The sequence below is a fragment of the Budorcas taxicolor genome, chromosome 1, assembly GCF_023091745.1.
Source record: "Budorcas taxicolor isolate Tak-1 chromosome 1, Takin1.1, whole genome shotgun sequence".
Lineage (NCBI taxonomy): Eukaryota > Metazoa > Chordata > Mammalia > Artiodactyla > Bovidae > Budorcas > Budorcas taxicolor.
Window position 1 is genome coordinate 94,016,806 of NC_068910.1, and position 24,498 is coordinate 94,041,303.

At 35.4% G+C, this 24,498-nt stretch overlaps 1 protein-coding gene across 1 annotated transcript in view; it reads right to left on the minus strand.

Moving 5' to 3' along the window:
- The window catches only part of GBE1 (1,4-alpha-glucan branching enzyme 1), a 302,051-nt gene that overhangs the window by 140,535 nt on the left and 137,018 nt on the right, over positions 1–24,498 (minus strand). The window contains exons 4-7 of the mRNA XM_052636457.1: positions 10,730–10,855; positions 9,530–9,665; positions 6,595–6,685; positions 1,880–2,089 (exon numbers count right to left, since the gene is read on the minus strand). Of these exons, the coding sequence (XP_052492417.1) occupies positions 1,880–2,089; positions 6,595–6,685; positions 9,530–9,665; positions 10,730–10,855 (563 nt within the window). The remainder of the gene's footprint in view (positions 1–1,879; positions 2,090–6,594; positions 6,686–9,529; positions 9,666–10,729; positions 10,856–24,498) is intronic.

Below are 24,498 nucleotides of genomic sequence, written 5' to 3' on the forward strand. Positions count from 1 at the left end.
CTTTGAGAGCTCAAGATACAGAAAAAATACAGTATAATACATATTTTAATAAAATAAAGTATCATAACATAGAAATCCATCTACTGAATGTATTTCTTTTTAAGATTCAGTTCCACACCAAAATTGTTTCAAAACATAAAGACTTAACAATTTAGTGTACTTCTTTCATAAGACACAGTTCTACAGGATAGAGTCAACATTTATTCATCCAAATATGAACCAGAAAGCTTCATTAATTGTATTTCTCATCCACATTCTACTTTTAAAAGATTTACTCAACAATGAAATTAAGAGTTGTATCATAGAATTAACATAGGTTCAGTCCTTTTTTTACTTATTATAAATCTGTAATATAAAAAGCAATGTTCAATAAGATGACACAAATACAAAATACCTTTACGGAGGAAATTGTATTAGTCCCCAAACTCTGCCTCCTTTTATAATGAAAAATCTGAGAACCAGAATGATTAATTTGAACCAGAGTGAAACTAAGCCTGGAACACTGCCATCTGCTCCTGCCTCTTGTATCTTTTCTCATATATTATGCTGCTTCATCTGACATGAGTGATTCCTACACGGCTATGAAATATAAAATAACGCCTGATATTAAGAGTGAAGCAAAACAACTTCTTCCATGTAAAGTCATTAATTTATGTTCAAAAATTAGAATTTTTCTTTTTATCCAAGTACTTGCTGAAGCAGTTTTCTACTCTTTTGGTTTTCCATATGTGTGGTTATTTATTTGTGGTGTAACATCCCACAGAAAATTCATTAAATTCTTTCAGAAATATTATAAAAAAGTTAATTAGACATTACTTGACACCCTGCCACTTTTAATACACCTGAAAACATATTTTCATTATATTTTCACTTATGATAAAAAAATGGATACAAACTGATAATATTTCTAAGTTTAAAACATTTTACCATATTTTGGAATTTCAATTTAATCACTTAAACACCCTTCTAATTAGATGGCAAGTCAGAGATATGTTTTAATCTTAAGAAACTGTTTCAGGACTAAGCCTTAGTTTATTACCTGAAAGATGGTCATAACAATAGTACTTACTACATATAAGCAGAGTTGTTGTGCATAATAAATAAAATATGTAGCTGCTGCTGCTGCGGCTGCTAAGTCGTGTCTGACTGCACAACCCCACAGACGGCAGCCCACCAGGCTCTGCCATTCCTGGGATTCTCCAGGCAAGAACACTGGAGTGGGTTGCCATTTCCTTTCCAATGCTGAAAGTGAAAAGTGAAAGTGAAGTCGCTCCGTCGTGTCTGACTCTGAGCGACCCCATAGACGAGAGCCCACCAGGCTCCTCTGTCCATGGGATTTTCCAGGCAAGAGTACTGGAGTGGCTAATATATCCAAAACACCTGGCACCATTCCTGACATATTACATACTAATGTTAGTTGTTCGTAGAGTTTAACTGCTATCAAAAACATGATACTATTAAGATCCTGCTGCAATTAAAAACATCAGTAACATTTAGATAGCAAAACATGAAGTATTTTTAGTAGTGTACTTAAAACAACGTTATTTTTCAATTAAAAGGCAATTTTCTATGTTTAATTCAAACTGATAAAGTGTTCTTTAGATAATAAAAAAATTCACATTAAACTTTTAAGTGGCAATATAACCAATATATGTTAAATAGCATGTGATTTGTAAAACTGAAAGTTAGTGCAACTTACCACTAATACATGTGCTAATCAAAACAAGGTAAATTCAATGCATGATAAACTTTTCTCATAATTTTTTTTAAAAAATTAAGAAACTAAATACCAGTGACAGAGTACACATACAATGAATTTGGTAACACTCCTTGAATTATTTTTTAAACAAATAAGACATTTCATATTATATGTACATACCTGGCGTAGGCAAATAACCGACTATCCCATAGAATATGAGTCCCTCTAGGTCCATAATGAAAGTAACAGGACTCAGTCCCATCAAACATATTTAGTCCATCTTCTGAATTTTTTGAGGCATGGCTGTGTACCACATCTAAGAGGACTGTAATACCCATGGAATGAGCTGTATCAACCAGTTCTTTCAGCTCTTCAGGAGTTCCATAACGGCTGAACGTAAAAGAGACAGTAAAAACAAGATCACATCATATTTAAAGGAAACAACCAATTCTTTATTGACAATCAATTGTTTTACCAGAACAGTACTAGATACTTCAAATATGCAAATATAGTATGATATATTAGACACAGGCCAAAGTTGCTTAATATTTGCTATCAGGCATTTTTATAAGCATTTAATAAAAATAATCTAGTAACTGTAAATTTATAACCCAATAAAAGTTCACATTTTAAGTAGGCAGATAGTAAAATTCCCCTTCTCCATATTCAGAGCTTCTGATTTCCATTGCCAAGGCTAGTTAGTTTAAGAGGCATGGTCATTCCTGTCTACATACCTGGCCATCCCTTTGTGTACGCATGGTTGGGGTTGTGGGGCTCTTAGAATACTTCTTTGAATATCCTTAGTGGCTTGATTGAGGCCATCTTTCCTGTACTTACTTATTCCCAGACTGGAACACCCCAAGTACCAGTGGGCCGTGTCACCACCCAAGCAGGAAAGATGGGCAGTTCACGTGTACATGGATTTATGTTAAAAATGGTTTTCTAGTCTGTGAAATAGGAAACAAAACTCACTACCTAGAGGAAGGCCTTTTTGAACCTTCGTAAAGTCTCAATATTGCAGTCAATCACAGCATCAGGGCTTCCCTGATGGTTCAGCTGGTAAAGAATCCGCCTGCAGTGCAGGAGACCCCGGTTCCATTCCTGGGTTGGGAAGATTCACTGGAGAAGGGAGAGGCTACCCACTCCAGTATTCTGGCCTAGAGACTTCCCATGGGGTCACAAAGAGTCAGACACAACTGAGCAACTTTCACTTCACATCATAGTATCAACTTTTGCCTTTTAAATAAGTAATCACGCTTGTGGTGAATTGATTTCTGTCTCTCTTCATCATGACCTACTGCACAATCTAATTTGGTTCCTTCCAAAAGCTTTAGGGGCTTGCAAGATGGCACTAGTGGTAAACAAGCAACATGCCAGTGCTGGAGACATAAGAGATGTGGGTTTTAATCTTGGGTTGGGAAGATCCGTTGGAGGAGGAAACAGTAACCCACTCCAGTATTCCTGCCTGGAGAATCCCATGGACAGAGGAGCCTGGTGGGCTACAGTCCATGGGGTTGCAAAGAGTTGGACACAACTGAAGTGACTTAACACATACAAAAGCTTTAGATTTGTGACACTCTACTCATTACTCTTCTTATCCTAGCTACCTGGCCTCTTTTGCCACTCACTGAAAAGCATGTTCAATGAATAAACAGCCCTAAAGTTTCATTCATTCATTCATTCATTTGCTCTACAAATACTAATTAAGCAGTCTACTGTGTGCCATAAATTTTTCTATGCTCTGTGATTCACTAATGAACAAAATAAACATCACTGGCCTTATGGGATTTGTTTTCTAGTTGGGTGATAGGAAATAAATCAGCAAAATATGTGGAATATCAGATAGCAGTGACTGCTCAAAAGAAAAATGAAGCCAGGCCACTAGAGAGAAGGTTTGCTATTTTAAATAAGGTCATCCGTGAAAGTTTTATGACAAAGGAAATATTTGATCAAAGATAAGAAAGAAGTAGGGAGCAAGGCGTGCAAATATCTAAAGGAAGAGTGTTCAGAAATAAACAGGCATTGGAGACAGAAATGGGCATCTGAAGAAGAGCAAACACACTAGTGTGGCTGGAGTGTAATGATCAAGAAAGAGAGGACTCCAGACACTGTCCAGGACCCAGACAACATGAGGTCTTAGGGATCAATGTATGATATTTGGCTTTTATTTCAAAAGAGCGCTGAAAATTGTTAGAGAGTTCTGAGTGACATGCAAGTGACATGATCTGATTTTCATCTTAAACAGATGACGTTGGGTACTTTGCAGAAAGTAGTCCATGTGTGGAGGAGAAAGCCAGGAAAGGGAGAAAAGAGAATACAGAGTGACCCATTACAGAGCTAATGAAATGACTCAGGTAAGAAGTGGCAACTTGGACAGAATGGTAGCAGTGGGCACAGGAGAAGCAGACAGATTTGGGATACATTTTGAAGTTACAGGTGGCTAGTTTTCTGATAATTAGAGTGTAGTGCAGACCATACAGGGAAAAGGTAAGTATAATGTAGTTGGCTTAAGTAACTGAAAGACAGAAATGTGATTTACTGAATTAAGGAAAATAACAAGAGAAGAAGGTTAGAAGATAAGAACAGAAATGTAGTCTGGAACAGGTTAAGTATGAGATACAAATTAAATATCCCAACCTCAAATAGAAACTGTTTGAAGTTCACAACAGAGGTGAGGACTGGGGAGTTCAGTTCGGCGGTTGGCATATAAAGTGTATTTAAACCATAAGAATGAGTCTTACTGCTGCTACTGCTAAGTCGCTTCAGTCGTGTCCGACTGTGCAACCCCAGAGACGGCAGCCCAGCAGGCTCCCCCATCCCTGGGATTCTCTAGGCAAGAATACTGGAGTGGGTTGCCATTTCCTTCTCCAATGCATGAAAGTGAAAAGTCAAAGTGAAGTCACTCAGTTATGTCTGACTCTTCGCGACCCCATGGACTGCAGCCTACCAGGCTCCTCTGTCCATGGGATTTTCCAGGCAAGAGTACTGGAGTGGGGTGCCATTATGAGATCCTAATGATACTTCATTTAAATACAGAAGGGAATGGAACCAAGGGCTGCACACTAGGAGGGCCCATCTTTAGTGGTCAGAAAGAACAAAGGAAATAAAGAAGAAGCAACAAAAGATGTGAGAAAAACCACAGGAAAGTTTAATATTCTGAAAGCCAAGAAAAAAAAAAAAGTTGAAAGAAGGTGTGAGTAATTAATTGTGCCAAATGCTGCTGACAGGTCAAGTAAGCTAAGAACTGATGATTGACTTAATATGTGGAGGCCATCAGTACCTTAGATAAGAGCAATTTCAGCAAAGAGTTAGAGTACCTACTTGGAATGAGCTCAAGAAAGAAGAGAAGTGGAGGAATTAGAGATAATAAGGACAGATAACTCGTTCAAGGAGAAATCCTATAAAGAGAAACAAGTAGAGGGATCAGTATCTTTTCTCTATGTCTGGAATGCTATCTACGTACTCCCACTTCACCTTTCTCCCTAGATAACCCCCCACTTTTTAAGATTGAAAACCGCTTATCTCTTAATCATGTTTTAAATCTCAGTTGCAACATCAGTTTAGATCTAATCTAAACTGGTCAAACCACTGGTTCTATGCTATCAGAACAATTTTCCATCTTCTCAGCTTTTATTACAAGTGGAAATCTTAATATATATACAATTACTGGATTTCTGTCTAAGATCATGGCATCTGGTCCCATCACTTCATGGCAAACAGATGGGGAAAAAATGGAAACAGTGACAGACCTTATTTTCTTGGGCTCCAAAATCACTGCAGACAGTGACTGCAGCCGTGAAATTAAGACACTTGCTCCTTGGAAGAAAAGCTGTGATAAATCTAGACAGTGTATTAAAAAGCAGAGATATTACTTTGCCCACAAGGACTATAGTCAAAGCTATGGCTTTTCCAGTAGTCATGGACAGATGTGAGAGTTGGACCATAAAGAAGGAAGAGTGCTGAAGAATTTATGCTTTTGAACTGTGGTACTCAAGGAGACTCTTGAGAGTCCCTTGGAGAGCAAGAAGATCAAACTAGTTAATCCTAAAAGAAATCAGTCCTGCATATTCATTGGAAGGACTGATGCTATAGCTCCAATACTTCAGCCACCTGATGTGAAAAGTTGACTCACGGGAAAAGGCCCTATGCTGGGAAAGATTGAAGCAGAAGGAAAAGGGGACCACAGAGGATGAGATGGTTGGATGGCATTACTGAGTCAATGGACATGAGTCTGAGCAAACTCTGGAGATGGTGAAGGACGGGAAAGCCTGATGTGCTACAGTCCATGGGTTAACAAAGACTCAGACACTCCTCAGCAACTGAACACCACCACCAGCTGGATTGATGTTTACATGCCACCACACTGTAAGCTCCATGAGGCAAAGTTGGACTTGTGCAACTTGTGGTCACTCAGATCGGTACCTCTCCAACTGCACAGGACACTCTGATGTTTTTCTGCTCAGAGAGTCATATTCCTTGGATTTCAACCTGGGAAGAAGGACACTTCTGTGGGTAGTATAAATCCCACCAAGGGCCTTCTCAGTTACCTTCCTACATAAGTGAGTCTCTTTCCAGAAAAGGATATGAACTCTAGCAAGGGGCTTCACTAAGCCAGTATTTTCTGACTAAAGCTTAGCCTCCAAACATGACAATTCCAGCAGGCTAACTGGATTTTCTATACCAGAAATCATTTCATGAAAAGTAATCTTAAATCAGGCTAGTCTCTAAGGTTTGATGAGAGAAGAATCTATGATCTTAAAAGAAAATGCTCAGATTTTATTAACTCTGTTAACCTTAAAGTAGGTCATAAGACATCATAGGAAACACAGAAATTCAGTCCATTTTTTAAATTTTTTGTTCACATAAGATAATGGATATCATGTCCTTCATTTTACCTTGAAGCTGCAAAGAAGCTTGTGATTTGGTAACCAAAACTGGCATAGTAAGCATGTTCCATGATCGCCATCAACTGAATGCAATTATATCCTGTATAAGCAAAGGTCAAATAGAGATTAAAAGCCACATATAAAAAAAGTAATAAAAATATATATAAACACAGCCCCCTGTTTAAAAGGCATTAAGTTTCTCACATAATCTAATGTCTGGTCATTTTAAAAAGTTCTACTACTTTAACATTTTTTTCTTGTCTGACCTTCTAAGACAAAATTGGACAGTTAGTTCTTGAGGGTTATAGTCTAGCTATTTGAAATGTCTTCATTTTAACAAGTAATAAATGATATGCAAATATACTCTTAATTTGGCTTTAGAATATTAAAGATGACAATCTGCATATGCTAAACTTCAGTTGCACTTGTAATATTCATTTCGAAGATTATGAAAGCCAAACAGAAGTAACTCATTGCATGCCATGTACATTACTTCACCTTTTTCTTTATATTTCTCTTATTTCTAGCCTAAGATATACCATCAAATCAATTTTTCTAAAAGGTGGCTTTTATGAGGCCAGCATTAATGCTTCCATTTTCCACTCCCATTTTCCATTTTTAGGTGTTTCTAGCACCTAAAAAATTACTCCACAGTCATCCATGTGTAAACCTGTGTGCGCACACACACAAGTACACACACATACATCTTTCCTTGCTCTATCTGAAAATGTGTTTTGCTTTAACTCTAAATGAACTGGCTCAAAAAGATAGATATGTATTTTTAAAAGTTCTTAATACTTAAAAATACTTATTAATGTGTTTTTAATGTAAGCAAATAATCAGAGTAGAGTAAATTTTGGTCTTCTTAAAAAACTAAAACATTCTTTTTCATCAAAGAAAAATTTGGTACAATTTCCAAATATGATTTGACTGTCTTCTGCAGTGTACATGGAAAATATTCCTGATGGACATCTAGGTTGCTTCCATGTGCTGGCTATTATAAACAGTGCTGCAATGAACATTGGGGTACACATGTCTCTTTCAATTCTGGTTTCCTTGGTGTGTATACCCAGCAGCGGAATTGCTGGGTCATAAGGCAGTTCTATTTCCAGTTATGGTATGGGGATGGAGGTGGGAGGGGGGTTCAGGATTGGGAACACGTGTATACTCGTGACATATTCATGTTGATGTATGGCAAAACCAATACAATATTGTAAAGTAAAAATATAAAATAAAATCTGATAAAAAAGAAAATATTCCTATTCTGTTCTCAAAATCTAATTCATTTTAGTATAACTTCTTGTGCACATATTTTAGTACATAATTAACACTGGAACAATTATAAATTCACATTCAGAAGTAGGGATTCTTAAGTTTAAAGGACAACATAAACTCCATGATTCCAAATCTGTTGAGACGTTATTATCTTTGGCTTTGCTGTTAAAAAAGAAACAAATTAACTCTCTCAGTTTAAATATGTGTGTAAACTATTGCTCAATAATATGTCAAGTATAATACTTGATAACAAAATATAGAGTTTGTTGTTTCTCCATTATGTAATAAGTATTAATCTTACGGGCAAATATCAATTTGTATATTTTATTATTCATTTTATGTCATTAACCATTCCTAAACTTATTTAACAAACTCCAGGAGATGTTGCTGGGAGGGATTGGGGGCAGGAGGAGAAGGGGATGACAGAGGATGAGATGGCTGGATGGCCTCACCGACTCGAAGGACGTGAGTCTGAGTGAACTTTGGGAGATGGTGATGGACAGGGAGGCCTGGCGTGCTGCGATTCATGGGGTCGCGAAGAGTCGGACACGACTGAGCGACTGAACTGAACTGAACTGAGGAGATGGTGAAGGACAGGGAAGTCTGGCATGCTGTAGTCCATAGGGTCGCAAAGAGTCAGACATGGCTTAGTGACTGAACAACAACAAAATTATTTATGCGAGAGTACTGAACTACAAAGTTCAAGCGCAAAGAAAAAGAAAATGTCTGTTCTGCTAAAAGTTCTGTAAGATATAGGTCATAAACAATTTATTACAGAATGAGATGAGAGAACATCTCAAATATAACAACCTTAATATAATATCTATTAAATATAATTCACATTAACTTCTCCATACATTTAATTAATTATGGTCTCTGGAACCTGACCTCACCATCTCAGGTAATCAAAATGCCTATATAAATGAAAACTTCATCATGAGAGATTTTCCTCTAGCCAAAATGTGGACTGCCTATTAGAAACAGACTAATTAAATGTAGTTTTTCTTTCTGCCTAGCTACTGGAGCAGGTGCTAATACGCTGTGAAACGATGAGAAAAAAACCTATAAGAAGAAGATAACAGACTTAGACCATTTCCAATCAATAATCTGACATTATACTATTCACTCTTGTTTGTTCCCATGAGACAGGGTCTACCATTAGAGTACAATATACAAACATGTAGAACAATCTGTCTCACACAGAAAGATGCACCATAAATATGTGGCAAATAAGTCATCCTAACAGAAGCTATATCTACAGTGACTCTGAAACAAAACGAGCTCCAGTTACTTACAAATGTAAGATCTTTTTCCCTAACAGACTAAACTGAACAGGCTATAATCAATGACCACTTAAATTGATAAAAATTCTCTCCTGCAGAAAAGTAATTATGCTTATATATTTATCTACAATTTTGGAAGCCATCAATTCACATTACTTAAAATTGAAATTGGAATAATATCTTGAATTCTTATGTTCTATCTTTATTCCATTTCTCTTTTCTATGCTATCACTATTACAAGGCAATTTGAGAAGCCTAAAATAAAATGCATTTCTATTACATATTTAATCTCTTAACACAAAAAAAGACACTTGTAATTAGCTTTTCTAATAAGAGAACAGACTCATTAAAATTTTATCTGAATAAAAATCACAGTTATTACTTACCAAGGTCTTTGATTCTTGGTAGTACATTGCATGTAAAATGTTTATAAGAAGCTATTTTTCCTTCATAGGAAGAAATTCCCACGTGAGATTCATAAATTCGTAGACCTTTTGGCTTCTTTGGTTTGGAATGTTTAAACTACAGAATATTAAAATTACATATAGAATTAGACCAAAAATGCAGATATGACACTAACCGATTAAGCATGTTAAATGAAATGATGAATTAACTCAAACACTTTGAAACTACTTTCACATATGAAAGGCACTGTCTATCTCCATTAAATTTTCTTTTGGGAAAAAAAAATCCTTGTTAGGATCATGGTAATAGACCTATTTTAAAAAAGAAGTCATGCAATGACTTATGGCTTATCACTGAGTGAAGATGTATTTTGAGCCTAAGCCTTAGAGAAAACATAAGAACTGTGAAATGCATATATAATTATTACATGCGAAGCATTTATCAACAAGCTTCAATAACATAAAGGACAGAAAATTGAGCTCAAAGATACTTATAACTCTTGTCAGTAAGACAGCCTTAAAAAATTACTCCAATTAATGTGAAACAGATCACCAGCCCAGGTTTGATGGATGGGACAGGGCACTCGGGCCAGTGCACTGGGATGACCCTGAGGGATGGGATGAGGAAGGAGGTGGAAGGGGGGTTCAGAATGGGAACACATGTACACCCATGGCTGATTCATGTCAATCTATGGCAAAACCCACTACAATATTGTAAAGTAATTAGCCTCCAATTAAAATAAATTAATTATTATTTTTTAAAATTACTTCAATTAAAACATTCATGAAAAAACATACATTCACGAGACGTGTTCATTGTTCCTAAGGACCCTGATTCTGCTTCAGACCCAAACAGTGATAAATATTACACCACTGGAGTCTTTGATTAATTGAAATTTTATTTAAAAATCAGTATTCCTTAGCAGGTAGTACACAGAGATTTACTGTTCTGCCCCACCCCTATTTCAGAAACACATGCTCAAATAAAAACTCACTTTTACATTTTATTGGCTACAGATGATGGGCTCTGATATATGTATAGCAAACAGGTGCACTATGATGTAAAATATTAAATTGGTGGTGAAGAGAGAAGTTGAACATGACTATAAAAGTTATAAAAGTAAAAATTAATTTTCCTAGGAATATTGGGCAAGCATTTATTTAAAGGTGTGTTGTTCTCACTTTATACGAGTATTCTGGATCCCACTGTATCCAATCATAGTTCACATTACTGCCTTCACGAGTCACATATTTCGCCCACGGTGAAATCCGGTACAAGATTTCTCCACTTTTACTCCTGATAACAAGCTAAAAAGAGAACAAGACGTTATTGCCTTAAAATACTTCCAAAACTCTAAGCTAATGCATGATAGTCTATGAGCACTGTGGGAAGGAAAGAACGGAGGAATGAGCTTAAGAATCTACACTGCCATCCAGATGTGTGACCGTAAGGATGTTTAAATTCTATGAACCTTGCTCTCCTCATCTGCCATGGTATATGATCCTTAAAGTCATTTCCAGCTTGAATATTTTATGATTCTCTGGCAATTTCCATCATTGCCAACCAACCATTATAGTAGTTAATTAAAGTAAGCATAGAGTAGATAGTAAAAAGACATGAACATCACTGCAAGCTACTGTGAATAAATCAATCAACAGAAGAAACGAGTCTTAAAAAAAAAGTGATGCGTTATATCACCATCTTTTACTTTTTCTTTTCATAGCAATTAATGATAACATTTTCAAGAGGCTAAAGGAAAAAAATGGGTTTTGATTAATAACTGTATTATATAGACAAACACTACCTTTCAAATATTTTTCACTTTTTACTTCTTGTGCACCTTATTCAACGTATGCTTTACCATATGAAACCAAACATTTTCCTTTTTAATCATTTATTTCTATATTTGCCAATAGTATCACTAATGCTGTCAGTACAAAAAATAACAATAACAATTCATCAGCATGGTTAGAGAACAAAGTGAGCTACATGAACAGAGTTTCCAAGTGACTAGAATATAGTTTTTTAAAGTTTTTTTTTTTAATTAATTAAGCCTTCCAAAAACAGGCAGCGTGTAACAAAAAATGTTCAGATCAGGAACTGATCTAAATGCTGAGTTATCAGTACACCCTAAGCATTGAGGAAGAACATATTACTCAGACTCTTTTAATTGAGAAAAGCTCAAGTATGCACAATTATTGGTAATTAAATATTTGTAGAATGCTTTATAGTTCAGAAAGGACTTTCACATCATATCTCACTTGATTCCAGGGAATCATTATAACCCAAATATTAACTGAGATTAAATGAGCAGCCAGAGTCCCAAAGTTACCAAGTGGTAGAACGAAAAGCTGAGCAGAGGTTCTGACACTCACTTCCTTTTGCTTAACAGGCTTTCATGGCCCTTCCCTCAGACACAGAAAAAGAAAAAATCATGATTTAAGATGGAGGGGACAGGTGAGTGGTAGAAAGAAACGTCAACTTACATGAGTTCAATTTTATCTCTTTAGTTATGCCTCCCACTTATTAAAGCCTATCACAGCTAAGTACTGCTATTATTCAAATAGTTTTCACAAAAACATAAACAAATAAGATCAACAGTGTACAGGAGTATTTTATCTTCTGAAATATGTTCCTTAAGTCACATACATTTCTAGTATAATACACACAGTGTTACATGTGAGAAAAGGCTTTTTTGCTCACTCATCAACCCAGGGCAGGCTACGGGGAAATAAAATACCAGAAATTGGTTTTCCATGAATAGCACCCTGCCTAATCCATCTACCTATCTTTTCTCTTTTTTGCAAATGACTCTACAATTCCTCCAAAGGATGATCAGGAATCAGTTATTATTTTTCAAGGTATCTGCTGGCAGAGAGAATATTTAAAACTTCAAGCAAAGAACATATAGAATTTCCTTATGCTGAACATAATTTCCACATTCTTTGGAAAATTACTTATCTTACAGTACACATGAACATCTTTGGAGGCTACTGAGTAATAGAAGCTGGAAGGGAGATTCCTTCTATGGGTCTTCCTCATTCCTACATATTTTGCTGGATATACTAACAATATAAGGTCTTATTGATAACAGAGGCCATTTCTCATGTGGCAAGCAACCCTGAGGAATGAGATAATGTTTTCCATGAACACAATGGACAGGCTTCCTTAAGGCTTCTATAACAGAAGGTAAATATTCCTCAGCTATGAGGCAAACTAACTGTGTGCATAGCATTAGTATAGACCACACAACATCATCCCTATAAGACTTGGAAAACAAGGAGAACTCCTGCAAACAAGAGGAACAAGTACAAGTCTCTGATTCAGGAGTTCTGTGTTTTCTGCCAGAATCCATGAAACAGTAACAGGTTAACTTATCAGCTTGAAGGTACAACAAAATAAAATCCTATACCTGACAATGGATTATTTACTCATACTTGAATAACTTTAATACTTTTGTTACCAAAAGTTCTATTTCTTCATTTCTATTAGTGTTTTATATTAGACATTACTATTCATCAATTTTTATAATGTTGATGGTTGACGAGAAAACTTTTAATTATCCAATTCTTTCCTCTTTTTTTTTTTTTTTTTTTAGCAATAAAAGTAGAGCCTGGATCTCTGAATGATATGTAAAACAACGCTTCCCACCAAATCTGGAACATTTTACTGTAATCATTACAGAGAAGGGAAATAAATGTCTCGATTCTTCAGGCTCCTGAACTGAAGGGATTTCTGCTACAAAAGTTTAGGTTTTCCTAAGAAATATACTTGCTTAGAGTAGCCACCTATCTTCGCCTATGATTTGTTGTTTCTAAACTGTTGTAATAACCAACTAAGTGTATCATGAAAGTGAAAGTGAAAGTCGCTCAGTCATGTTCAACTCTTTGCGACCCCATGGACTATACAGTCCATTGAATTCTCCAAGCCAGAATACTGGAGGGGGTAGCGTGTCTTTTCTCCAGGGGATCTTCCCAACCCAGGAATCAAACCGGGGTCTCCCACATTGCAGGTGGATTCTTTACCAGCTGAGCCACAAGGGAAGCCCAAGAGTCTTATCAGTTCATTTCAGTTCAGTCACTCAGTTGTGTCTGACTCTGTGACCCCATGAATCACAGCACGCCAGGCCTCCCTGTCCATCACCAACTCCCAGAGTTCACTCAGACTCACATCCATCGAGTCGGTGATGCCATCCAGCCATCTCATCCTCTGTCGTCCCCTTCTCCTCCTGCCCCCAATCCCTCCCAGCATCAGAGTCTTTTCCAATGAGTCAACTCTTTGCAAGAGGTGGCCAAAGTACTGGAGTTTCAGCTTTAGCATCATTCCTTCCAAAGAAATCCCAGGGCTGATCTCCTTCAGAATGGACTGGTTGGATCTCCTTGCAGTCCAAGGGACTCTCAAGAGTCTTCTCCAACACCACAGGTCAAAAGCATCAATTCTTCAGCGCTCAGCTTTCTTCACAGTCCAACTTTCACATCCATACATGACCACTGGAAAAGAGTCTTATAGTAAATCTAAATAACTCAAACTTGAGAGACAATCCAACGGGTGAAAAATATGGCTTTTCTGGACTAAACTCTGCTCCCAAAATCTTTTCGGAGGGAGAAAGTGGAGAGATGAGTACACTTCCTGAATTTGTCCTTGCCTGAGTTCAGATTCAGATAAAAGATTTTTTAGATGAAATAAGACTTTATATCATTAATTTATAACTTCAAAACAGCACATGTTATATGGCAAATTGAAAAGAAAGAGCTAGCTTGACTGATTTTTCAACAATAAAATCTAATAGTTGATGGACAGAAGCGTTTACTTAATACTGCTGCTGCTGCTGCGAAGTCGCTTCAGTCGTGTCTGACTCTATGCGACCCCACAGACAGCCCACCGGGCTCCTTCATCCCTGGGATTCTCCAGGCAAGAACAATGGAGTGGGTTGCCATTTCCTTCTCCAACGCATGAAACTGCAGCCTACCAGGCTCCTCCGTCCATGGGGTTTTCCAGGCAACAGTACTGGAGTGGGGTGCCATTGCCTTCTCCGTTACTCCGTACTAGCAAACTGAAAATCTTATTCACTACTAATATGAGTATAAAACGGCATGGATATTCTAAACAGCAATTTGACAATATGAATCTAAATTTTTTTAAAAAAGTAATTCTCAATGACTCAGCAGTTCTAATTGTAGAAGTTTGCCCTGTGAAAATAATCAGAGAAGTTCCAAAAGAACTATATTGTTACCTATTTATCTTAGTATTATATTTATTAGCAAAAAGAGAATGTTTGAATAGTGTGTGCTTGTTAAAATTTATACAGTGAATTATATTGAAGGTTACAAGAAAATTCTTTCAATTTATACAAAAGAATGCATGAAAAGTGAAAAGTGAAGTCGCTCAGTTATGTTCGACTCTTTGCAACCCCATGGACTGTAACCTACAGTCCTACCAGGAGCCCACCAGGAGTCCGGGAGTCCTACCAGGCTCCTCCACCCTTGGGATTTTCCAGGCAAGAGTACTGGAGTGGGTTGCCATTTCCTTCTCCAGGGGATCTTTTCAACCCAGGGATAGAACCCAGGTCTCCTGCATTGTAGACAGATGCTTTTACTATCTGAGCCACCAGGAAGTATCTTCCTAGTGTGAATATATACAAACTCAGAGACTAAAAACTATTTAAGAAACAGAAAAAATACTGAGATAGTTGCTTATAGATAGATAAATTAATAATAGCATTTATTTTCCAGTTGTATCTTTCTATATTGCTATCAATTTTTTCCTTGTAGAGCTTCTATAATCAGAAGAAAAGTATTTTGATAAGGATTGCCAATAGAGTAATTATATAATTGTGTACACATTTGTGGACTTGTGCTCAAGTTGCACATATGTGTGTGTATAAGTGTTAAAAACAAAAGTTTAAAAATTATATTAATATCACAACATATTACTCCAAAAAAATCAAATTGCTTTAAAAGATATACTAAAGAAAATAATATGATGAATTTTGTATGGGAACTTGATAATTTATATAATTATAATGTTTTATAACTTAGTAAACATGACATTAGACTCCTTTTTCAATGAATCAAATTATTTCATTGACTTATGGGAGGTTAACATCAAAAACATTATGAAATTAAGCAGTGAATAAAATAAACTTCTACCTGAGAAAAACTCAAATTGACTTAATGAACTATATGAAGTCAAGTTTTATTTACAAACTGACACTTAAAAGTTGAATATAAAATATAAGAAATAGTTTGGTAAAATAGGGAAGAAGTAAAAAAAATTATGTCTCTGTGTAAATTTATTCAATCCAGGAATATCTTTTGAAATGCTTCTTGTCAAAGGATATTGTTCCTTTGAACTGGAAAATCAGTGAGATAAGATGCTTCTCAGGTGGCGAACAATTTTATATGAAAACAGAGGGTGTGCTTAACCGGTTAGAAGTGTTAGTATATTCTGTAAACTGGTATTAAAAGTATCTCTCAGTTTCATGACTAAATGTAGCAAATCAAGAGAAAAGGCACAGATATTGAGAAATATAATTCAACTTGCCCAGGTTATAATAGCAAAATCACAACTACATTCTATGAAGAAAATATTTTCTTTAAAAAAAAGCAGAAAAGAAAGATATTAATAAAGATAACTATTTAATAGAGTACAGGTCAAAGTTAAAAGAAGCAAAGTAACTTCTATTTTATGAAAGAACGAATTCTTTTACATAACCTCATTATATAATATCTAAAGTAATTGATATGATATGTAATATATATAAGCATATAATATAAAAATATATAATTGATGACATATACATATTTCATCATATGAACATGCAATACTAAATATCAGTATATTGTTTTTAAAATATGAAAAAATATATGTACATAGAGAGAAAGATAAATACATAAAGAAAAAATATAAAAATTTAAAGTAACTTTTAGAATGGAGTGGGGAAAAAATAAAAAAGAACATTAAAAAAGGAATTGTTATTGTTGTTTAGTTGCTAAGTCATGTCTGATTCTTTGTGACCCCATGGACTGTAGGTCATCATTGCTGAGAGCCTTCTAAAAAAATGAATTTGTAATATGCAGCTTTGGCTGCTAGACTATTCCCATGTAATTATTTCCAGAGGTTGAACAAAAAAGCCACACATTACATGATACAAATAAAATTTAATGTAAAGAACCTAACGGGCTATTTTTTTACCCAACACTTGATATATTTGTTTCATTTAACAGAGTTTAGACTATTTAAATAAATAGATGATCAGTTGACAATAATAATATTTCATTCTGCAATTTCTAATTAGGAGTATCAGAAACACTAATATTCAGTCTGACCCTTGAAAGTCAATGGAGCAAATAAATAGAAAAACTTTTTTTCCAAAAAAAAATAAAATAAAATAAAAGGCTATATTTTATTGTGACTTGAGTTTATATTTCAACTAATGAGAAAAGAAAGCTAAAAGTACAAAGGCAGTTTTATAATAACATAATAATAATTATTATTATTTTTTAGAAAATTATAATTTTCTAATAATAATAAGTTCCTCAAATATAAATGCACTATGTGGATAAACTTTCATAAAATGACATCTAATACATTGGTAAAAATAGATAGATTAGAATTATATATGAGCTAAAATTGGTATTATCATTATTTAGATATTGAGCCTGATATGGTTACCAATAAATTTACTTTGTAATTTGACATTTTAAATTTTTCCTTTTAATTTTTCTGGATATTACAGTTCATACACTTGAAAGATTTCCATCTCTGTTTTATAACTTGCTTCATAATTTTCAATTAAACAAATTTAAACAAGCTGTATGCATGTAAAATTATCCTAAAAACTGTCACACCCTGTGATGTCCTTAACATCTACAATGCTCAGATATTGAGGGAGGTAGAAAAGAGATTAAATGATTAGACTGAGTCTCTTAAATTCTTACGTTAAGCAGTACTGGACACTATACAAAATAAAAGAAAAGGCAATATTCTTGATAGCAGCTTGACAAAGAAAAGACAGAAATCAGTTGACTTTCAAAAGCAGTAAACTACTGATGGATTTTCACTGGCTCCCATTATTTTTAGTTCAGTTCAGTAGCTCAGTCATGTCCGACTCTTTGCAACCCATGGACTACAGCACACCAGGCCTCCCTGTCCATCACCAACTCCCGGAGTTCACCCAAACTCATGTACATTGAGTTGGTGATGCCATCCAGCCATCTAATCCTCTGTCGTCCCCTTCTCTTCCTGTCCTCAATCTGTCCTAGCATCAGAGTCTTTTCAAATGAGTCAGCTCTTCGCATCAGGTGGCCAAAGTATTGGAGTTTCAACTTCAACATCAGTCCTTCCAATAAACACTCAGAACTGATCTCCTTCAGGATGGACTGGTTGGATCTCCTTGCAGTCCAAAGGACTCTCAAGAGTATTCTCCAACACCACAGTTCAAAAGTATCAATTCTTCAGTGCTCAGCTTTCTTTATAGTCCACCTCTCACATCCATACATGACCACTGGAAAAACCATAGCTTTGACTAGACAGACCTTTGTTGAAAAAGTAATGTCTCTGCTTTTTAATATGCTATCCATGTTGGTCAAAACTTTCCTTCCAAGGAGTATGTGTCTTTTAATTTCATGACTGCAGTCAACATCTGTAGTGATTTTGAAGCCCCAAAATATGAAGTCTGTCACTGTTTCCACTGTTTCCCCATCTATTTGCTAGGAAGTGATGGGACCAGATGCCATGATCTTAGTTTTCTGAATGTTGAGCTTTAAGACAATTTTTTCACTCTCTTCCTTCACTTTCATCAAGAGGCTCTTTAGTTCTTCTTCACTTTCTGCCATAAGAGTAGTGTCATCTGCATATCTGAGGTTATTGATATTTCTCCTGGCAATCTTGATTCCAGCTTGTGCTTCATCCAGCCCAGCATTCCTCATGATGTACTCTGCATATAAGTTAAATAAGCAGGGTGACAGTACACAGCCTTGACGTACTCCTTTTCCTATTTGGAGCCAGTCTGTTGTTCCATGTCCAGTTCTAACTGTTGCTTCCTGGCCTGCATATAGATTTCTCAAGAGGCAGGTCAGGTGGCCTGGGATTCCCATCTCTGTGAGAATTTTCCACAGTTTATTGTGATCCATACAGTCAAGGGCTTTGGCATAGAAAATAAAGCATAAGTAGATGTTTTTGTGGAACTCTTTTGATTTTTCAATGATCCAGTGGATTTTGGCAGTTTCATCTCTGGTTCCTCTGCCTTTTCTAAGTCCAGCTTGAACATATGGAAGTTCACGGTTGCCATATTGCTGAAGCCCGGCTTGGAGAATTTTGAGCATTACTTTACTAGCATGTGAGATGAGTGCAATTGTGTGGTAGTTTGAACATTATTTGCCATTGCCTTTCGTTGGGATTGGAATGAAAACGGACCTTTTCCAGTTCTGTGGCCATTGCTGAGTTTTCCAAATTTGCTGGCATATTGAGTGCAGCACTTTCACAACGTCATCTTTCAGGATTTGAAATATCTCAACTGGAATTCCATCACCTCCACTAGCTTTGTCTATAGTGATGCTTCCTAAGGCCCACTTGACTTCACATTCTAGGATGTCTGGCTCTAGGTGAGTGATCACACCATTGTGATTTTCTGGGTCATGAAGATCTTTTTTGTACAGTTCTGTGTATTCTTGCCACTTCTTCTTAATATCTTCTGCTTCTGTTAGGTTCATACCATTTCTGTCCTTTATTGAGCCCATCTTTGCAAGAAGTGTTTCCTTGGTATCTCTCATTTTCCTGAAGAGATCTCTAGTCTTTCCCATTCTATTGTTCTCCTCTATTTCTTTGCATTGATTGCTGAGGAAGGCTTTCTTATCTCTCCTTGCTATTCTTTGGAATTTAACAGTCAAATGGGTATATCTTTCCTTTTCTCCTTTGCTTTTCACTTCCCTTCTTTTCACAGCTATTTGTAAAGCCTCCCCAGACAGCCATTTTGCTTTTTCGCATTTCTTTTTCTTGGGGATCATCTTGATTCCTGTCTCCTGTACAATGTCACGAACCTCCATCAATAGTACATCAGGTACTCTGTCTATCAAATTTAGTCTCTTAAATCTATTTTTCATTTCCAGATATTGAGAGAGGTATAATCGTAAGGGATTTGATTCAGGTCATACCTGAACGGCCTAGTGGCTTTCCCCACTTTCTTCAATTTCAGTCTGAATTTGGCAAGAAGTAGTTCACGATCTGAGCATATGTCAGATAAATAAATAAATAAATAACATTTATAATATGACAAAAATGAGCATCAGATCAAATTGTATCAAATTGTTGCATAAAGAATACCTATGCACAGAATAGAGACTATTTTTGACTATACCTTATAGTCAGCTCCTGGTCTTGTTTTTGCTGATGGTATAGAGCATCTCCATCTTTGGCTGCAAAGAATATAATCAATATGATTTTGGTGTTGGCCACCTGGTGATGGAGTGTTCTCTTGTGTTGTTGGAAGAGGGTATTTTCTATGACCAGTGCGTTCTCTTGGCAAAATTCTATTAGCCTTTGCTCTGCTTCATTCTGTACTCCAAGGCCAAATGTGCCTGTTACTCAAGGTGTTTCTTGACTTTCTACTTTTGCATTCCAGTCCCCTAAGCTTTGAATAAAATTCATTTTAAAACATGCCATCACAAGTCAGGGTTTTTTTTTTTCCATTTTTATTAAGAAATAAGAAAATTTTAAAGGTTAAGTCTTGTAACAATAGCTTGAGTAGGAACAGTTAAAGGATTTCTCTAATGAAAATGAAGGCACTAAAACAAAAATGCCTTAAAAGAAAAGGTTAAGCATACTAGCTACAAAAAAATAAATTTATATGACAAAAATGAGCATCAGACCAAATTATATCAAATTGTTGCATAAAGAATACCTATGCACAGAATAGAGACTATTTTTGACTATACCTTATAGCTACTTTGCTCCTGACTTAACACCAATTGTAGGATTACAGAGATAAAAACATTCACTTTTGTAATACCTATACCTGAGAGAGGAGAAACTGCAGAATATTGCCCAAAAGAAATAAATGAAGATCAGTAACTGTTTCTCATAAAAACAGGTCCTTATTTAGAATGATTTAGAGAGACATATGCTCCTGTATCCATAAAAAGGAGTATTACTCCCATAGGTTTCCATCCCAGTTCCCCAGCCTTCTAGCCTAGTTAAAAATTATTACAACAATAATATATTTTTCTGTTTCTGTCTTTTGCCTGAGGCAAATCTTTAAAGAAACAAATAACTAAGTAGAACTGATAAAGTGTTTGCTTCATTTCAGGTCCATTACATGAACAAAAACCTTATAAAGTGACATCACTACAAAAAGACAAAATCCAAAGGGATTATGCAAGATTTAGGAAGCAGGCATTGAAAATATCCGAGCAAGCGAGTATAACTACTCTTCAGAGAAAAGAATAGGAACAAAGCTGCAATGTTGTAATCAGGTAAAGATTGATTAGGTGACTTAGACTAGAAAACAAATGAATTACACATGATATAAAAATATAGGATTTAAACTTCTAAGATATTGGAAGATCAATACAGTAATAAAAGAAAAAAGCCATGAAAAGGGGAAAAAAATCAGTGAGTTTTCATTACTGAAAAGGGTGTGCTTTAAAGAGAGTCACCCATGGGCAGTGAAGGCTAGAATTCTATTAAGTAAACACAGGTATAATCCAGTATAACACCAACAAAAAATATTAAGAAGTAGTTTTTGAAGTGCTAGATGGGAGAGGTATTATCATAGGATGAGTCAAAACTCACTTTAAAATACTTCATTAAGTATAATTATAAAAATTTATATGGTGATAAGTTGAATCATTTGAAAAAAAAACATGATTCTTAAGCAATCACTCTAAGTGCTACTGTAATGAAGTAAAATATAAAGTGTAGGGGGTGGGGGAGAATGCATTTACCACCTTAACAGAAATTTAGAAAAACTCCAGAAAACTAAATACAGAATATGTAATTCTAAAAGTCATAAGCTCTTTTGAGAAAACACATATACTTAATATACATTGAGACTATCTCCAAAAATATAACTGACTGGTAAATAAAGAAAACAGTTAATAATGAAAAGAATTCAGAGTAACATTTAAATATTCTTTATAAATTAAGGTTTAATAATGCAGAATAAAATACTCTCACTCTTTCCTTCCACAAAAGTCACATATTTTGTCAGGTGCAGGTTCTATCAGAGGAAAAGCTACAAATAGGTATGTATGAATTACAAAATATATAGTACACCCATCTAATGAGAAACCGATTAAACAGACAACATAATGAGAAACAGATAATGAGTACATGTGAGATATGAAACTCAAAATATGCATTTGGATAATTTCTTATCAACTGATAGCGACAATGGGAAGAAGCAGTGAAAAATAATATGCGTCTTCACAATGGAGTCATTTACTTTAAACCTTCCCAACTGAAGTGTATTTAAATTATTAAACATAGATAGTCCCATCTTATGTAGATAGTGAAAGCACAGAACAGCAAATGAACTTTGATCTCCAAGTGTGACAAGCTCTCTGGAGATGCAGGGAAACTCAATAAAGCACACAGGATACCTACCTGACTTCTGCATGAGGCTCAGACAATAATGGGCTGAAATGCAGTGACTTATGGTTCACTGTTTTCAAATATATAAATATATATTTCATAAAATAAATATTATAAGATATGCAATCTTATACATATTGCCTATCTTATACATATAATATTTATTTTACTCACAGGCTACCCTGGTATCTCAACTGGTAAAGTATCCACCTGAAATGCAGGAGACTGGGTTCAGTCCCTGCGTTGGGACAATCCCCTGGAGAATGGCATGGCAAGCCACTCTAGTATTCCAGCCTGGAGAATCCCCATGGACAAAGGGGCCTGGCGGGCTACAGTCCACAGAGTCACAGAGTCAGACATGACTGAGTAACTATAAGCACAGGATACACACACAATTTTTTTTTTTCCCAATCAGGAGCATACTGAATCACTTGTGGAAATTTATGGCTTACTGGCATATTTGAAAGATGTTAAAGATGAACAGAATGAAGAGTAAAAAAAAAACTTTACATTGAAGAGGATTAAAAATTAATGTTGATATTTAACATACACTTAACTGTGCCACTCAATAAAAGAATTCAGCTTAAATGCAAATATTCAAATCATAAAAAGATTATATAGTATGTACATTACCGTGTAAAAAAGGTCCTGAAGGTATTATTATTTGAATTCACTATTATTACTTGGCCAAAGTGCAAATACTTCTATTAACTATAACTAAAAATAACACCCACCTAAACAGGAACAAAATGTGATTTTCTTCCGTTTTCTAACACATCAATAAAAGATCAAATACTGCAAATACTAAACAAAAGCTCTATTAAAAAAATTAATGCCTAACTAATTTTAAAAAACCACAAAATACTTTTATTAAAAATGATACTCCTAAATAAAAAGGAAAGTGTTCAAATCTCCAGATTTTATAATCATATTTAAAATCTACTATGCCCATGTTGCAGAGAAGGCAATGGCATCCCACTCCAGTACTTTTGCCTGGAAAATCCCATGGACAGAGGAGCCTGGTAGGCTGCAGTCCATGGGGTCGCAAAGAGTCAGACTTTTCACTTTCATGCATTGGAGAAGGAAATGGCAACCCACTCCAGTGTTCTTGCCTGGAGAATCTCAGGGACGGGGTAGCCTGGTGGGCTGCCGTCTATGGGGTCACACAGAGTTGGACACGACTGAAGTGACTTAGCAGCAGTAGCAGCAGCACGCCCATATTGAAGGACAAAATAATTAAAGACTGTAAAATAATTGCAAGATATTTTACAGTACATGGATACAAGAAAAAGGGAGTCTGCTAATACATTTAAAGTATTTCTAGAATCAATGTTCACATAAAGGGAGCAATCAGGGAACGTGTATTTATGGACAGTTTAATTTTCTAGATACCTGTGATTTGCTTCCATAAGCACTAAAAAAGAAAAAGAAAATGTTTTATAGTTATCTTTCCAACATGTATTATATGTCCCCTTGTGGCCTTAACAGAGGGAATAAAACATTTGTGGAAATTGATTTATATACACTGAACTGTGACATGTTTGGAATAAGAACATGTCCCCTGAATTCAGTAAAGAGAATATTAGACTTTTATATGTGTCTTTGACAGTAGTTTGCAACCTTGGATGAACAATGAGAACTACCTGAGGAACATTTCAAAATAAAGATATTAGAGTTCTAATTCTATCCATTATCACTACCCTAACCTGTCACCCTTGATTCTGATTCTATGGCTGCAGTCTAGTATCTTAGGAGGTAAAAGCTAGATCTGAGAAAACAAAAGACAAAGTAGCCACAGGGGCCAGTGTTACAATTATAAAAGGATAGCTTTTTACTTTTAAAAAGTTATCATGCAGGAAAGAAAATCAACACTAAAGTTATAGGGAACCTATTTTCTAAATCTAGATAATAATAAACATCTTTGCAGATGACAAAACATATTTTGCAATAAAATTTGTCTCAAACTATTTTGAATTTTTATTTCTTATTCAATAATAAATTACAATTTATTTTCATTCTTCATAGTCTAATCTCCCTAATTATTCTCAATTATTTTGTAAACTTTCAATCATGAAAGGCAACCATGCTAGCTCAAAATTTATTCATTTGTGGTCCTGAGTACACCCATGAATATTCACTGATTTATTTACTTAAAAATTTCCACTCCACTTAAGAAGATCTCATAAAAGAGTAAGGAGAATCTATTCAAGTTTCTGATCTTATCCTATAGTTTAGCCATCATTTAAAATATTTCAGTTTCTATACTATGTATCACATAAATCATACTGCAAAACGATATTTATCATGGTTGCTTTAAACGTCATTACTAAAACTGGATGATTGTCTTTTCAATACTTTT